Source organism: Theropithecus gelada, chromosome 10 (genome assembly GCF_003255815.1).
Source record: "Theropithecus gelada isolate Dixy chromosome 10, Tgel_1.0, whole genome shotgun sequence".
Taxonomy (NCBI): domain Eukaryota; kingdom Metazoa; phylum Chordata; class Mammalia; order Primates; family Cercopithecidae; genus Theropithecus; species Theropithecus gelada.
In genome coordinates, this window is record NC_037678.1 from 51014099 (window position 1) to 51032580 (window position 18482).

Below are 18482 nucleotides of genomic sequence, written 5' to 3' on the forward strand. Positions count from 1 at the left end.
TTGGAGTGCAGTGGCGCGATCTCAGCTCACTGCAAGCTCCGCCTCCCAGGTTCACGCCATTCTCCTGCCTCGGCCTCCCGAGTAGCTGGGACTACAGGCCCCGCCACCACGCCCAGCTAATTTTTTGTATTTTTAGTAGAGACGGGGTTTCGCCGTGTTAGCCAGGATCATCTCAATCTCCTGACCTCGTGATTCGCCCGCCTCAGCCTCCCAAAGTGCTGGGATTACAGGCACGAGCCACCGCACTTGGCCCACATAGGAGCTTGTGAGGAGTCTGAAGTTCATTCTTGGGGTAATCAGGAGCCCCTGGGGGAATGTTCAGCAACAGCGATGTGTGGTGTAATGAACCTTTTCAAATGGTCATACTGCCCATTAAGAGGAGATCAGCCTCTAGCCAGGTAAGAGTAAATGCTAGGTGGGCAGACAGGAGGCTGCTGCAGTGGCCCAGGCAGGAGATGGAGATGGCTGGGGCCAGTGTGGGGCAGAAGAGGTGCTCAGAAGCAGTGCCTCTCAGTCCATAGAGCTTTCTCCTTTAGGGTTCTCAAACTGTGTTTCCTTGAGCCCCAGGGTTCCATGGGGATGGTCCCTGGCTTTGGTACCTAGAGGTAGATGCCATCAATCCTGTGAATATTCAGACCACTTCAGCTGTGCTTTCTTGACAGCCCGTCCTGGATTCCCCTCATCAGTTCCTCCTCCACCCTCCACTATCACTGGCAGTCATGAGACTTTTCAGGGTTTCATCTTGATCCAAAAATGTCCCTCGGCAAATCTACCCTTAGCTAATCACCCAGGAATAGCATGACTTAGTAATGAATATCAGACTCATGTAAGACAAAACCATTTCCATGGTGCACGTGCGACTTCACAAGTCACATCACAACCTGCTGTATGCCTTTGTTTCCTTAACTGAAAAGTGGGCTATTAGTAATTTTTACACATGGGGGTGTTTTAAGGTTGAAAGGAAATCATGTCTGTGAAGCTTTCAGCAAAGACAAAGTGGTCAGTTCCTGTTAGCTTCCATTTTTACTATTATTTTATTGTTTTAAATTCAATTTATTACTTTCCTCCAGATCAATAACTTTCAAGAGTTCCTGACGGGGACAAATCCACTTTCCACCAAGCCTCTGGGGTCTTTTCTGTAGGGTCCTGGTGACCCACTTCAATCACTGAGCCACTGAGTCCAGAGGTGTTTGTGGAGAGTCTAACAGAGGCAGAGCGCCTGGCAAGGTGGTGGGGAGAAAAATCCAACATCTATGAGACATGCCCATTTGCATTTGAAAGAGATGTTTTTGTGAAGTTGGGGAGACATACTCATGGGAAGTCATTTACAAGCTAAGTGACTCTGAGCTTAGGTGAGGTCTAGTGATTGTGTTGATGGAGAAGCGAAAGAGGGAGAGAGCAGCTGATGTCCTGTGCTTTTTTGGAGGCAGTGGGGGTTGTGCTCCAGGGTCTGGCTGTGCAGATGGGAGCTGATGATGGGTACCTCTGAGTCAGCCAGCTTGTCCTCATCACTCTCTGACTTCAAAGATTAGGAAATCGGCACAGATGTTTGAGTCTGCAAAGAATATGGCAGGGAAGAGAATGGAGAGAGAAACGATCTTGAGGCATACAGGGGAAGACAGCCTGGGTGACCGAGGAGGGGAGAGTAGGCCCAGGGTGATAGGTACATTGGGTGAGAAATGATTGTGGGGATGGGCAGATATTAACCAACACTCTATCCCCTAACGTTATAACCAGTCCTACCCATCCTGCCCCTTGAGGCTGTGCTTTAGTAGAAGATGGAGCCTCCCTAGCAGAGGGATGGTGGCATCTCCTGTTCAGTTAAGAGCAAGGACCATCACTTAAGGGGCAGGTAGGTTTACTGAGCCTGCCCTCCTTCTAAACATTGTTACCCAAGACAGAGGGGAATGTACTAGAAAGCAAGGAACAAAGAGGAGAAACAAAACCAGGGCAAAGTAGTTGTACAGGGACCAGGTGGAAGGAATCAGGAACCTGCAGCCCAGGTGCTCAAGCTCACAGGCTCCCGGCAGGTGGCACAAATGAATGAGGCAGCCAGGTGGGCGCTGGGGTGAACTGAGGGTGTGTGTGTGTGGGGGGGGTGGTGTGTGCTGGGGAGTCCCCAGGGAACAGCCTCCACTTACCTCCAGCTGATTGGTCCATACGGGAATGCGGGCCTGGGGTGGTTGGATCTGCTGGATCTGCTGGATCTGCCTGCCTGTTTTTTTTTTTTTTTTAGAAGTTGGAAATTTGGATTTTTATGTGAAATCTCCCAATTTTAAAATGTTAGTTCGACATGGACACAGGGAGGGGAACAACACGCACTGGGGCCTTGCCGGGAAGGTCGGGGAGGGAGAGCACCAGGATAAATAGCTAATGCATATGGGGCTTAGTACCTACGTGATGGGTTGATGGGTGCAGCAAACCACCAAGACACATGTTTACCTATGTAACAAACATGCACATCCTGCACATGTATCCCAGAACTTAAAATAATATAAAATTTTAAAAATAAAAATGTTAGTTCAGATTAAAAAGAAATTACTGGGCAGGCCAAACATAATATGCCTGCAGGATGGACTTGGTGGAGCTCCTGCAGACCTGTAACTTCTGCTGCTGTCAAATGGGGCATCTTCCTACAGTCCACAGGTTGATTTAGGCGCTGGCTTTTAGTAGAACCTTGCTGTCTTACGAGGTACCCATGGCCATCAGTGCCTGTCCAGTGGGAGGGTGGCGTATTCAGCTAATGGCTTTTTGCTGCAATCCCCTCTTGAAAAATAGTTTTCTCACAACACAGAAATCCTCTTTGGGCTTTAAAAGACTCTGTAGGAGACGATAGATTGAAGTACAAGTCAGGTTTGAAACTGTCTTGTTTTCTCAGTCTATTAGGAGCTCATCCCTAAAAATGGCTTTGCAAGAGCATGACGAAGCCAATGAGGCATTTGGGGGAGCAAAATGCAAGAAATTCAGTAATCAGGATGAACTATATATATATACACACACACACACACACAAACACACACATATGTATATGAAATGTATATATATTTGAGACAGGTACTTGCTCTGTCACCTGGGCTAGAGTGCAGTGGCACGAACACGGCTCACTGCAGCCTCGGCCTCCTGGGCTCAAGCCATCCTCCTGTTTCAGCTTCATAAAGATGCGGTGTCACTATGTTGCCCGGCTGGTCTTGAACTCCTGGGCTCAAGCGATCCTCCCACCTTGGCCTCCCAAATTGTTGGGATTACAGGCATGAGCTCAGGATGAACCATAGTTTAATATAATATATATATATATATATATATATTTTTATTTTTTTTTTGAGTTGGAGACTCGCTCTGTCACCGAGGCTGGAGTGCAGTGGCACAATCTTGGCTCACTGCAAGCTCTGCCTCCCAGGTTCATGCCATGTTTTCGGTATTTTTAGTAGAGATGGGGTTTCACCATGTTAGCCAGGATGGTCTTGATCTCCTGACCTCGTGATCTGCCCACCTTGGCCTCCCAAAGTGCTGGAATTACAGGTGTGAGCCACCGCACCCAACCTAATATAATATTTTAAAAACAAAATTAATGCCAAAACTCCATGATATACTTTTTTTAAAAAGGCCAGATGTGGTGGCTTGAGCCCAGGAGTACGAGACCAACCTAGGCAACATAGTGAGACCTTGTCTCTACAAAAAAAAAAAAAAAAAAAAATAGCAGGGCGTAGTAGGGCAGGAGCCTGTAGTCCCAGCTACCAGGAGGCTGAGGTGAGCGGATCATCTGAGCCCGGGAGGTTGAAGCTGCAGTGAACCACGCTCTCGCCACTGCACTCCATCCTGGGTGACAGAGTGGGACCCTGTCTCAAAAAAATAAATAAAAAATGTTAAATAAAGACAGGATCAACATTACTCATTTTCCCTTTGGCCTTAGGGTGCAATATGGCTCACATGGACTGTTAACCTGTCTTTATTAAAATTCTAACAGCTTGTTCAGCAAGGTTTTTGTTTTGTTTTGTTTTTTGTTTTTTGTTTTTTTTGCATGCATTTTGATGTTTTAAAACATGGTGTGAAGATATAATTTATCGAATTACTGAGTTTTTGGTGTCCTCTTATTTTACCTCTCTTGCGTCACCCTAGTACCAGCCTTGCTGCAGTCAAATGCATCTGTCTGTAAGTTATATATTAACACCTAGAGTGGTCATGAGTCCCAGGGAATGCTTCCGTTGAAGGGAGATTGTTTCTGGAGTCTGGTAAAGAATGTTCCCACTTTTTGAATCCGACTTAAAACGTTTCAATGCCTGTCTTTTATAAGCAGTGTTTTATTATAATGGGAGGTTGTTAGGACATGGAGTTCATGATGAAAATTTGTGACTTATGTGTTATACAGATGGTCCCTGACTTACGATGTTTGATTTAGGATTTCTTTACGATGGTGTGAAAGCGATATGAGTTCAGTAGAAACTGTACTTTGGGTACCCATAAACCATTCTGTTTTTCTCTTTCAGTATAGTATTCAATAAATTACAGAAGATATTCAACACCTCGTTATAAAGTAGTCTCTGTGTTGGGTGATTTTGCCCAAAATCAATTGTGTAGGTGACTGTAAATGTTCTGAGCATGTTTAAGGTAGGCTAGTAAGCTATGGTGTTCAGTAGGTTAAGCATATTAAATGCATTTTCTTTGTATATATTATTCTTCTTCTTTTTGAGATGGAGTTTCACTCTTGTCACCCAGGCTGGAGCACAATGGCATGATCTCGGCCCACTGCAACCTCCGTTCCCACGTTCAAGTGATTCTCCTGCCTCAGCCTCCCGAGTAGCTGGAATTACAGGCACCTGCCACCGTGCCTGGCTAACTTTCATATTTTTAGTAGAGACGGGGTTTCACTACATTGGCCAGGCTGGTCTTGAACTCCTGACCTTAGGTGATCCACCCTCCTCAGCTTCCCAAAGTGCTGGGATTACAGGTATGAGCCACTGTGCTTGGCCTATTATTATTATTTTTTGGACATGGGGTCTTACTCTGTTGGAATGCAGTGGCGCAATCATGGCTCACTGCAGCCTGAAGCTCCTGGGTTCAAATGGGAGCCCGGCTAATTTATTTTTATTTTTCATAGAGACGGGGTCTTGCTCTGTTGCCTAGACTGGTCTCAAACTCCTGGCCTCAGGCCATCCTCCTGCCTTAGCCTCCCAAAGTGCTGGGATTATAGGCATGAACCACCATGCCCTGCCTAAATGCATTTTCAACCCAACAATATTTTCAGTGTATCGTGGGTATATTGGGATGTCACTCACCATAAGTTGAGGAGCATCTGTACACTATCAGAGCCAGCTGCATAATTTTCAGGGCATTGTGCAAAATGAAAATGCATCGCCTCTTGTTCAAAAAGTATTCAGAATTTTAAAAATGTCAACAGCAGAGCATTCAACCAAGTGCAGGCTCCTTCTAAGCACAGGCTGTTCCAGGTGCGGGGTGCTGTGTGACTCTGCATGTCACATCCCATGAAGCGAGCCCCGGCTGCTGCTCAGATTAGCTTGGTTTTCCTTGTTAAACAATCCTTGAATTTTAGAGCTGAAATGGTAACTCAGGTATTATCTAATTCACCTCCTCCCATTTGACAGATGGAGAAACTGAGGCACAGAAGGTGTCTTGCTTAAAGGTCACAGAGCGAGTTAGAGGAAGGACTCAGTTTGGATCCTGGGCATCCCAGCTGTGAGTTGTTCTTTAATGTACCACAAGATCACTCCAGGCTTGGTCAAACATTTATGTCTTCATGCCATTGACCTACAGCAGGAAGATCAGCCTGGAAGGGGTGGAAGGGATTCAGATGTACCAGTCTTGTTATAAATAACTCAAATTAGCTGGGTGTGGTGGTGCATGCCTATAATCCCAGCTATTTGGGAGGCTGAGGCAGGAGAATCACTTGAACCTGGGAGGCAGAAGTTGCGGTGAGCTGAGATTGCGCCGTTGCACTCCAGCCTGGGCAACAAGAGCGAAACTCCATCTCAAAAAACAAACAAACAAACAAACAAACAAAAAACCCAAAAAAATCTCAAGACCTTTACATATTTTCTGTAACAGAACATTGTCTTTTATAGATAGTCTTTTTCTTTCTGTGCCTCACTCCTTGTTTTGGAGACGGGGTCTTGCCATGTTGCCCAGGCTGAAGGGCTGTGCTTATTCACAGGTGCAATTGTCATGCATTGCAGCCTCAAACTCATGGGCTTGAGCGATCCTTCCATCTCAGTCTCCAAGTAGCTGGAACTACAGGTGTGCACAACCATACCAGGCTCTTTTTCTTTTTAAGCAACATGTGCAGGTAGAATTTCCCTGAAGCCATTGAGTCAGATGAAATGTTATTTCTCTACAAATAATTACAGGTATTGGAACCAGGCTAGAGGCTGGGCTGCCAAGGCTATAAAACACTGCTAAATTTCAGGACATCCCTGTTGAGTCCCATTAAGCTGAGCAAAGAAGGAATTTGGGTTCTCCTAATGGTGCAGTTTTATTCACTGATTGATCTCTCAGGTAGAAGCTCTGCTGGGCGCCATTCTTCCATTCATTCCTTCAGCTGCTTTTTAGTGAGAACCTACCATGTACTGGCTACCAGTCTAGGATCTGGGGATACAGCTGAGGTTGCCAGATAAAAATACAGGATGTCCACTTAAATTTGAATTTCAGGTAAACAATGAATAACTTCTTAGTTTATGTCTGTCCCACATACTATTTGGGACATAGTTCTACTAAGAAAAGCATTCATTGTCTAAAATTCAAATTTAACTGGGTGTCCTGTATTTGTATTTGCTAAACTTGGCAACTCTAGATATCCCAGGGAAGAAAACAGACAAATATCCCTGCCCTTGTGGGGACTGCACTCAAGTGAAAGGAACAGGCAACAAACTGACGAAGAAATATACATATGAATAAAATATACCATGTGGAAAGGGCAACGAGGAACATGAAGCAGGGTGAGGAGACAGAGAATGCCGGGGGATGCGATTTTTATTAGGACAGGCAGGGAAGGTCTCTCAGAGGTGACTTTTGAGCTGTGAAATGAACAAAGTGAGGTAGCGGCCAGGAAATAGCCGAGGGAATGGTAGGTGCAAAGGCCCTGGGGTGGGGTCATGTGGGCGTTTTCAAGGAATAGGTGGACGATCAGGGTGGCAGAGGGAGTAAGAGAAGGGGAAAATGGCAGGAGATGATACCCAAGGAGAGCCAGGTGGGATGTAGCTTACGTAGGGCCTTGCAGACCAAGGGCTTTCTATTTAATTTTAATTTAATGGGAAGCCACTGGAGGGTTTATCAGATGTATATTTTTTAAAGGCTCCCTCTGGTTGCTCCACACAGCGGCAAAAGTGGAAGTAGCAAGTCCAGGGAGGAGGCTTCTGCAGTTGTCCAAGTAAGAAATAATGAAGTCCTGGATTCTTGGGAGGTGGGAGGAAGAACAGTGAAGTTAGTGAGAAATGGGTGGCTTTGGGTTACATTTGGTGCAACTGCCTGCATTTGCTGAGGGTTTGCATGTGGGCATGAGAAAAGGCAAGGACTCAAGAACCACTCTTTGGTGTTTGATTGGAGAACTGGATTACAGGCAGAGCAATACCTGAGTTGAGGCATAATGAGGCAGGAACAGCTGGAGACGTAGGCTTTGGTTTCCGACACATTCACACTGAGGTGCCTGTTAGACGCCCCAGTGGAGATGTTGGATTGACATTGGATATACAAGCCTGGATTTCTGCAGAGAGGCTCAGGTTGTAGATTAAAATGAGCTTTCTACCAGAAGGTGGAAAGCAAGGCAGAGCTGTAGGTGGTGGGTAACTCCAGGGCAATCTTGAAGCAGCCTGGGGACGCAGAGCCAGGAGGAGCTTCTTGAAGGCGCTTCAGGAGTCAGTGCTTCTTGACTATTTCTATCCAGGTGGACCCAAATTATGCTCCATTTTAAGGAAGCCTAGAAGACGAAGAGAGGTAACTCACAGATGGACCAAAGGATGAGAGTCTATGAGTCTTGTGAATCCTTCCACGTTTTCTTATCTCTATGGCTACCACTTATCTCTGTAGTTCACGCCCCCATTATCTCTTGCCTGGATGACTATAAAAACTGCCTAGTTGATCCTCCTGCTTCAACCCTTGCCCCCTGCAATTCCGCGTCCTCAGAGAACCCAGAGCCATTCTCTAAAAACTCACCTATGATTCTGTCATGTGCTGCCTAACACTCTCCAGTTGTTCCCAATTGCTTTCGGGTCCCAAACTCTCAACATGGTCTCCTGGGCCCCACTTACCTCCTAGCCTCCTACACCATCTTCTCATCCTTCCCTGAGCACCTGCCACTCCTGTCTTCTTTGGGGTCCTCTATTGTTTCATATTTTCCTCCTGCCTCAGAGCCTTTACACATACTCCCTCATCGCTCTGTTAGTACCTCCCCTTGTCATTCCCTAACTAACTTCTACCAGCCTTCCAGTCCCAGCTTAAACATCACCTCCCTAGGGCAGCCTTGTCTGAATTCCCTGTCTACATCAGGTTTCCTTGACATAAGCTCCGGAACACATTCTCCTTGCCTTTCATGGCACCTAGCTCAGGCTGTAATTAGACTCTGGGATTAAGTGCATGTTGAAGGGAGCTGAGTTCCTGGGCCAAATGGTTCCAGGGTCAAATAGTACCAATGTGTGCTGGAAGTTTCAAAGTCTCACTAGCTTCACCAGCTTTCTGTTGCACTTCGGTTGGAGAGGCTGGGGAAAAACTCAAAGGCCAGGGTATCCAAAGGAGGTCGGACACAGGATAGAGAGAAAGTTGACAGAGCTGCCCTGTGAAGGCCGCCATCCCACCCCCCTCCCTCCACCTAAGAGCACAGATTATTTATTTTTGAATTGAAAATATGCCTTTCCCACAGCCCGAACTACCACCCTTCAAGGTAACCTTTAGGGAAGAAGACCCTTTTACTCCCCACTGTCCGGCAGAAACTCTTTTATTGGTTGGCACCTAGTCTGAACCACTTCCTTTTAAAGAACTCTGATTACAATAGTCCAGACTCCAAATCCCAGAAGCTTTGAAAATATATCCATTGTTCAGAGGGACAACGAAGGCAGTTAGACTGTCCTGAACTGTCCTGCCTCAGGCTGAAATTCCTGTAGCACTTGATCAACTGCAAAGTGATCTTCCCTTTAATATCTCATTTTATCGTTGGGTATCTGAAGAGGAAGTGGAGTTGGGGTAAGAATTTAGGTGTTTGCCCTAGCAGTTGGGTGGCCAGGGTAAGCCTCAGGGTGGAGGACCCTTAAAGAAAACTCTAAGGATTTTAAGGACAGTCAGACTCTGCATCCATCCAGGCAAACGTCTACTCTTCCATTGATTAATGGATCCATTCATCCATGCAACACATTCGCTCTTTCGTCCATCTGTTCATCCATCTATCCTCCATCAATCCATCCATGTATCCTTCATTCATCCATTTATCGTCCATCCATCCATCCTTCCATCCATCCACCCTCCATGGACTCCTCCATCCATTATCCATCCATTCATCCAACCATCCCCTATCCATCCATCCATTTTCCATCCACACATCCATCCTCCATTCACCCAGCCATCCATCCATCTACTTATCCATCCTCCTTTTATCCACACATCCATTGCACATAAAGCTGTGAATGAGGTGGTCATAGCCCCTGCCTTAGTGGATCTTAGGCTAGTGGAGATAAAATTCTCTGACTGGCCCAGTCTGGGTCATTCATCCACTTCTTTGCTTGGGGAAGGTGGAGCAGCTAGGTTGAAAGCTCTAACAAGATTATGTTTAGAGTAGTTTCCCCAAGGAACACACTGGGGTGCTGTTATGAGAAGAAGGGAGGAATTATTCTGGGTAGGCACAATCAACAAGTGTCCACTAGATTTAGTGGCGCTTAATAATTATGGGATGGAGGGATGAGAAAGGATGTGGGGAGGCATTTCCAGCTTTTCTCCTTTTCTAAAGCACAGGGGAAGCCTGGTTTTCTTGTTTATTGGCCAAAATTTCATCATCTGGACCTTGGGTCCCTGTTATAAGGACCCAAAAGAATCCATCTGTTTCTAGATACTTGTCTATAAGTATCCTAGCTGGGGTCACCACTCTTCCCTCCTCCACCTAAATGCATCAGCCACCCGCAAGATGCTTGTTGGATACACATGGCATAGAAGTGCTTATCGTTAGGAAACAAAGGCTGGAATTTCTTTATGCTCCGACAACCAGGAGGTGCTGCCCAAGACTCTGAAATGAGTCCTGAGCCAGCCCCAGGCCCCTGCAATAGAGTTTGAGTCTAAACTAAAGTGGTTCTCATCTCTGGTCACACATTGGAAGCATCTGGTGAGTTTTTACAAAATACTGATGCCTGAGTCCCAACCCCAGACATTCTCATCAAATCGATGTCTGGTGGTGCTCAGGTATTTGAATACAAATTTTAACAGCTCTCCAGGTGATTCTAATGTGTAGTCTGGGTTAAGAACCACTGGTCTGAGTGCAATTTGGAAAACCCCGTTCATAACTGTGCTTCTTTGCTTTTAGGGCATACACATGATGAAGGGAGAGGCTGTGGCTTGTTCATGGTTGCATCCCTAACATCTTGTGGCAGTGCCAGGCAGGTGCTCAATAAATATTTGTGGAATGATGGATGGCTTGGCACAAATCCCCTTAATGGAGTTGAGATGGCTCCCCTGAAGAGTATGTGTCCTCAATTCCTCCTGGCACATGGGGAAGGACTCGAATCACTTGAGGTCAAGCTGGGTTCTCACGAGGATCTTAAGGCCTCGCCCATCTAATCTTCTCATTCTCAACACTAGCCGCACCTTGGATTCATCTGAAATTAAAAAAAAAAAAAAAAAATCAGGCCAGGTGCAGGAGCTCACACCTGTAACTCCAGCACTTTGGGAGGCCGGGGTGGGCGGATCACGAGGTCAGGAGATCGAGACCTTCCTGGCGAACACGGTGAAACCCTCGTCGCTACTAAAAATACAAAAAATTAGCCGGGCGTGGTGGCGGACGCCTGTAGTCCCAGCTACTCAGGAGGCTGAGGCAGGAGAATGGTGTGAACCCAGAAGGTGGAGCTTGCAGTGAGCCGAGATGGCACCACTGCACTCCAGCCTGGGCGACAGAGCGAGACTCCATCTCAAAAACAAAACAAACCAAACAAACAAAATTCAGACATTCTGCTTCAGTGGGTTTGAATTGCAGCCTGGCACGGGTGTGTAAAAAGGTGTCCCAGGTGATTCTAACGTGTGGGAAGGGTTGAAGAACACTGTTTTGATCTTTTTTTTTTTTTTACCTCTGTGAGTCTGTTTCCAACTTCAGTTAAGTTGGCAGAGCCCCCGGCAGAGTTTTATTGGAGGGTGTTCCTTAGTTACTGGGTCCTTATGCAGCATTTGCCAAATGTACCTGTTTATTAATGCTCACGTTGGGTGCTTAATTAAAAATACATATCCACGAGTCTGTATTCAGACGTATGGAATCAGAAGCTCCAGGGAGGGGCCTGGGAATCATGCTTTAAACAAGCAGCTGGGCGTGTTTGTCACTTGCCAACCGCCCCATCAGAACTGTACTCCTCGTTCTCCCTCCAGCACACCCAGCCCCCTCGAGCTCTGGCTCTGTGTTTTGGTTCTCATTGCCAGAACACACTTCCCCAAGATCGCCTCATCAATCAGGATTCTTCAAATGTCACCTCCTCCGAGAGGTCCTCCTTGACCACCCAAGGGACTAAAGCCTCCCCACCCTTTACCCTGGTGAGTTCTCTCCTGGCCCCATAAGGAGATGCTTTTTGTCCCGTTTCTCTCCTTCAGGCCTCTCCCACTACCAGAGCCTGAGCTTCTGAGGGCAACAGTGTCTGGCTCCTGCTGGATGCCCAGCACCTGGCACGTGGTAGGTGGCCAGGAGGCATAGCTGTAACGGGGGGACTAGTGCTGTCACTCTGATTCCTTCCCAGGCGCTGGGGACTTGAGTTCAGGGCCATGCAGGTGTCTGAAGTACTGTGAAAATCATGCCGCCCCCGTGGGCACACGGAGATGCCTGGAGACACGGGTCTGCAATAGAAGTGGATGGAAACCCCCTTCCACCCCATGGAGAAGAAAAGCAGGAAAAAGTGTGGGGCCAGTGGGTCCCTTAGGGCAAAAGTCCTAGTGGCGGCAGCTTTCTTGTCTAGACCCTGGTTCGCGCAGGGCGTGTCGCGCTCACCCGTGGAGGGTGGGAGACAGCGGCCGCCCCAGCGCCCAGCGGTGGCCCGGGACGGTGTGGTCAGGTCCGCGGGCAACCTCCTTCCTCCCGGCACCCGCCAGCCCAGGCCGCGCGCCCCTCCCCTCCGGTCCCCGGGTGGCGGCCCCGCCCCCGCCGGCCTGGCCGCCCTGTCCCCGCCTCCACGCGCCCCCCCCGCCCTCCCCGGGCTGCAACAGGTGCCTCCGGAGCAGGAAGCTCGCGCCGCCGTCGCCGCCGCCGCTCAGCTTCCCCGGGCGCGTCCAGGACCCGCTGCGCCAGGCGCGCCGTCCCCGGACCCGGCGTGCGTCCCCACGAGGAAAGGGACCCCGCTGCTCGAGCCGCCTCCACCAGCCCCCGGCGAGGGGTCCCAGAGCTAGCCGCGCCCGCCCTCGCCCCCAGCCCCGCAGCCCTCCCGCCCTGCGCACCATGAACGCCCCCGAGCAGCAGCCCCAACCTGACGGCGGGGACGCCCCAGGCCACGAGCCCGGGGGCAGCCCCCAAGACGAGCTTGACTTCTCCATCCTCTTCGACTATGAGTATTTGAATCCGAACGAAGGTCGGTGGAGGCTCCCCCTGGCCTGGCCCCTGAGCCCGCCAGGGGCTCAGGCCTGGGGACTGGGCACAGGAGTCCTCTTGGCTCCAGCTGCCCCTCTTCCTAAGGGGCCTGGAGGGAGGGTACCCCTACCTAGGTGCCAGGGAGGGGAGGTGTCAGTGGCCACTGCCACCCTTAGGGGGTGGTCGGCTCCCTCTTGCCCTTTAGGGGCACCGGTTTCTGGTTGCTTGTGACTGCTCCCTGAGGGTCACTCTCAGCAAAACAAAAGGTGGCAGGCAGGTCCCAAGGCTGGGGAGCGGGTGCTGTCTGCTGGCCTCTTGCTTGGGACTGGGTTGTCAAAGGGCAAGGGACATGATTTCTGTGCCTTTGGAGGGAGGAGGTGAGGAAGCAAAGAATGTAGTTAGCAGGGAGGGGTTGCAAAAAAAAAAAAAAAAAAAAAAAAAGGGGGTTGTAGCTGAACCCAGTTATCAAAGTTAGGAGGCTGCTCCTTCCCTCCAGGCACTGAAGTGAGGCCATGCAGTTCCCATCACCTCCTGTAAGCAGTGGTTGATAGGGACTTTGTGTTGAAACTGAGGAAGAGGTTGTCTGTCTGATACTGGAGGGAGTTAAAAACTTTGGTATTATAAGGCCGGCCCATTTCCTCCCTGGGTTCTGCTGCTGCTGCTGAACCCATTACTTATCACCCACGAGAGGACTGGTCTGAGCTATATTAAGTGAACTTCTACTATGGGTGGGGTGGGGGGCAGCTGCCGCGTGGATTCAGAAGGACACAGGCTCTTTCTGCCTGAACTTTGTCACTCTGTGCCTCCAAGTGCCCTCAGTCGCTGGGGGCTGGGGACTTCCCCAGGCTGGGCCCAATGCTCATCTGTCACTTCACGTGTTTAACAGGAGCATTCGTTAGAGGGAGGAGGAGGAGGAGGAGGAAGAGGAGGGGGAAGAGGCCACACGCCCAACCTCACTGTGTATTTCTGGTTAGCAGGTTGTCTTGGAAAAAACAAAAAACCCAACCAGGCTTCCTGATTTTGACAGCCCAGCCCAGCCCAGCCAATGCTTGTTGAAGGCTCAGGGGCAGGCCTGTTGGTAGCTTCCAGACGCACTCTGGGCTTGCCTACATCTGGTGCGTAGGAAGGGCTTGTGCTCACTGGCTCGTGTGGGAAGCCTGTCGAGGAGGCTTGGTGGCCTGATGTTTCCCACAGGCACTGTGTTAGACAGGTAATGAAGTTTTAACTTCCCTCGGTGTCCTCTCTGGCCACCTTAGGTGAGGGATTTGCTTTAGCTTTGGGTATCCTGTCTTCACTTGGATACCGAGAAGATGGTCATTAGCAATAATTTTGTGTTTTGGCTGGAGATGGAAATAATTAGCAGAAGAGAGCAGTCTTCTAGAGCTGCAATCTGGAGGACATCTTTTGCTTTGAAAAGATACAATTAAGAATCTGCAAACGATCCGCACTAACATCCGTGGTCTTTCTGTTCATTAAGATTAAAGTCATGTTTTTCAGGGAACAAATACTCACACCCCTCCCAGATTCGTAATCAGCTTTTATTTTTCTTGTCGGGTGGGGTGGGGGGATTTCCGGGGAAATAGTTTCCAAGCCAAATCTGAAGGGAGGTACTTTTTATAGTTTTTATTGGCAAGTGGTGCTTGGTGGCCACCAGATGGGTATCTAAATGACCACAATGAAAGCCCTGGAATCTGTCTTTTTTTTTTTTTTTTTTTAAACTTTATTTTTTTGGAACAGTTTCAGATTTACAGAAAAGTTGCAAAGATAGCACAGAGTTCCCATATACCCACTACCCTGTTTCCCCGTGTTATTAATGTTTTACATTAGTATGGTGCATTTATTGTAATCAATGAACCAATATTGACACATTATTAACTGAGTTTTCTGCCTCATTCAGATTGGGAATGTTTTTTGTGACCTTCACTGTTTTTGAGGATTGTTGGTTGTATTGTAGACTGTCCCTTCATTAGACTAGGGCTCCAGGGTTTCAGGAGGAAGCCCACAAAGATAAAGGCCCCTTCTCATCACATCATATCAAGAGTATGTACTATCCAGCCGGACGTGGTGGCTCACGCCTGTAATCCCAACACTTTGGGAGGCTGAGGGGAGCAGATCACCTGAGGTCATGAGTTCAAGACCAGCCTGGCCAACATGGTGAAACCCCAACTCTACTAAAAATACACAAATTAGCCAGGCATGGTGGAAGGCACCTGTAATTCCAGCTACTCAGGAGGCTGATGCAGGAGAATTGCTTGAACCCGGGAGGTGGAGGTTGCAGTGAGGTGGGTGGCACCACTGCACTCCAGCCTGGGCTACCTGGGCTACAAGAGTGAGACTCTGTATCAAAAAAAAAAAAAAAAAAGTGTACTATCCATATCATTTATCATTGATGTTAACCTTGATTACCCGGCAGAGGTAGCTTTTGTCAGTTTCTTCAAACTCTTTGGAAGACTTTACTACATGAAGCCCACACTTAAGGAGTACAGAGTAATACTCTGGAATCCAGAAAGCACTTACTCTTTGCTGAGAAGTAGGCAGCACAGAAGAGTTAGCACCCAGGAAGAGAAGGGATGTCGTGGCCGGGAGCAGCGGCTCATGCCTGCAATCCCAACACTTTGGGAGGTCAAGGTAGGAAGATCGCTTGAGTCCAGGACTTTAAGACCAGCCTGGGCAACAGAGCAAGACCTCATCTCTAATAAAAATAAAAACTAAAACAATTAACCTAGCCTGGTTGCGCATGCCTGTAGACCCAGCTTCCCAGCTACTCAGGAGGCTTAGGTGGGAGAATCTCTTAAACAGGAGTTCGAGGCTGCCCTGAGACGTGATCGTGCCACTACACTCCAGCCCATGGGACAGAGGGAAACCCTGTCTCAAACCAACAAACCAGACAAAAAAAAGAGAAGGGACATGGTGAGCTTTGAGGGGCTAATGTGAACTCCCAGATGTGTCTCTGGCTCTGGGTCACCCAGATGTTAATAGCAGTCACCTCTCTTTGCTTCTGTATGGGAACTCCTCAGGGGTGAACGCTAGCCTTTATCCTGTTATTAGGTTTTGTCCCAGATGGCAACATATTGGTGATGCATGTAAAGTTCTACCCTTAACTGTGGGCATGAGCTTGGCAAAAACCAAGGAGGGAAAGGTACTGCTAATGGGACAGACATTGTTGTTAGAATTGGTGAAGGTGTATTAGGGAATTTTGGGGAGTCAGATGCTCATTTTATGGAGTTTAGCGTGTAGCAGACGTTCATTAGCCCATGTGATTCCTCTCCAACCCTAGCAAGCAGGCACTATTATCACCCGTGTTTTACGGAGGAGGACGCTAAGGCACAGAGAAGTAAAGTAATTTTCCCAAAATGGGCAGCCTTGCTCCATATCATGTGTTCTGAACTGTGTGAGGTTCCTCATTCTCTCATTTGGTGAGAGACACATACGAACCAGTTAGCAAGGCATCTGGGACCATGGCAGGGCTGGAATTGAAAACCTTGTTTACTACAAGGTGATCTTGAGCAAGTCCTCTAACTTCTCTGGACCTCTGTCTGCTTATCTGTAAAATGGCTGAAATAATACCACTTGCCTCATAGGACTGTTGTCTGCCTTGCATAGGTTAATCCATTTAAATCAACACAGCGTGTGATCTGTTACTAGTGTTGTAGTAAACCCTTTCTTTTGTTAATGGAGGTGTTCAATTAATATGAACCATTGTTTATTTACTCATTCAGCTACTGAGCACCCACTGTGTTAGATCCTAGGGTCACAATGAGGAATGAGACCCAGCTCCTGCCCTCTCTGAGCTAGTGCCTCTGATTGTGCCTCTGTTGTTTTCTCTTGTCTAATTGTATTAACTAATACCTCCAGTAGAGTGTTACATAATAGCGAAGACAGTGGGCATCCTTGCCTTGGAGGAGGACCTCCAGTGTTGGCTTTAGAATTGAGATGTATGAATTACGTAAAGGAAGTATTAGTTAGTTCTTTCTTTTTTCCCTGAGAGTTTTTATTACAAATGCGAGTTGAATTATATCAAAGGCTTTTTTTAGAATCTATGGAAAAATATGATCTTATTTTTCTTAGACCTATTAATATGTTGGCATACATTATTAGATTTCTTTATGTGAAAACATCCCTGGTATGGACTCCACTTTTTGTATTATTTTCTTAAGGTGGTGGTGGCATCAGATAATGTTTAAGAATTTTTCAGTATTCATGAGTGATACTCATATTGTCCTATTTTGTGTGCTATCAGGTTCAGGTTTCTTTCCTTGTCTATGCTCAGGAACAATTTCTGTCTCCCTGGGACTCCCTGGTCTCTAAAGCTGTGATCAAATTCCTCTGTGAAGCCGCCTGGACCTGGCGCTTCTTTGTGGAGTTGTTTCTTGATGGCTTTCTCTATACTGTGGGAATTGGTCTCTTTACACTTTCTATTTCTACTGGAGTCAATTTTTGTAAACTGTATCTTTCTGGAAAATTATCCATTTTATCTGTCTAGGTTTCAAATTTATTCACTAGAGATGTGCAAAGAAGACTCTTAATTTTCTTTCAAGTGGAGGAGACAACCAAGTACACAGTGACAGAAAGACCTGGGGGCAGGGATGTGGGAGTCCTGATGGGGCCACTGATCCCACCCTGGAGGGGGAAGATGTACTGGCTGTCAGCAGACAGTTTAGTAGCTGAATTCCCTTATGCATGCTTGTGAATGCAATGGATTCTTACTTCTCCCAACTTGTAATATGCTGAGAGAGACAGGTGGGTACTGGGGAATTCCTGGTCACCTCCAGAGATGCCAGATCTCCAGTTACTGTGGGGACAGATATGTGGGGAGTGCTCACATCTGCTTTGCCTCAATAGTCTGGTGCAGCCCTCCTTCAATCCCTGGTAAGCTAAAGCATTTAATGCCAACCTTGGCCTTTCAGAAAGGAAAACAGGTTCCTTCTGATCACTGCTTGTTGTTTTATAGAGTTTATTCCTGTGATCCTTAAACTTTTGAGGTCACAGCCCTTTAAAAAGCTGATGAAATCCGCAGATTCTGTATACACACCCACCATGCGTGTACATGCTACACATGGGCAGCCCTTTCCCCTGGGCACTGCTCCCTCACCACATACCCCCTGCACCCCCCACCCACACATTCCCACCTCCCCTCTCCACTTCATATCCCCCCACGTGCTTTTGATGTCATTTCTCAGCACTCATAGACCCTTCTGTGTCCCATTCCCTAATTTCACTGGCACTTCAGTGTAGGAACAGCTGCTCTCGATCCATTCACAGGGCACAATTAAAACCCCATTCTTTCAGCAAACACACTGAAAGCTGGTTTTGTGCCAGACCCTGTAGGGGCATACACACAAATTAGATATGGTTCCTGGCCCCCAGGCCAATATGGGTCATAGTCTGGTAAACAAATAGGGACATATGAGGTGCTGTGATACAGTATCTCTGTGTGTGTGTGTGTGTGTGTGTGTGTGTGTGTGTGTGTGTGTATGTGCATGTGTTTGGTGCTTGCTAAAAATAGTGTTCTACACTAAGCAAGCAGGTTCACTAAACACATGTGACATTCAGAGACATTGCCTTCTCTGTTGAGTTAAGGACAGGCCTTAATAAACCTGCTTTGGACAAATAACGTCTCCAGGTGCAGCTGGAAAGGTGAAATGAGGGCTAGAATTGAGCATCGGCCTTGCAGGGAGGCAGAGGAAATGAGGTTGAAGTTGCCTCACTCATTCTTCCCTGTGAAACACATGGTATCTTGGCT

The 18482-nt window shown here is 47.7% G+C and overlaps 1 protein-coding gene across 8 annotated transcripts in view; it reads left to right on the forward strand.

The window, feature by feature from the left end:
* The window catches only part of NFATC2 (nuclear factor of activated T cells 2), a 180710-nt gene that overhangs the window by 11876 nt on the left and 150352 nt on the right, over positions 1 to 18482 (forward strand). For 2 of the 8 annotated variants that reach the window (XM_025399030.1, XM_025399028.1), the window contains exon 1: positions 12392 to 12740. The exons of 4 other annotated variants lie outside the window; for them this stretch is intronic. Coding sequence is in view for 2 of the 4 variants with exons in the window: in XM_025399023.1 (XP_025254808.1) it covers positions 12611 to 12740 (130 nt within the window). In the remaining 2 variants the exon portion in view is untranslated. Of the gene's footprint in view, positions 1 to 12391; positions 12741 to 18482 lie in introns of those variants that run through there. 2 more of the 8 variants (XM_025399023.1, XM_025399022.1) reach the window with 1 other exon arrangement.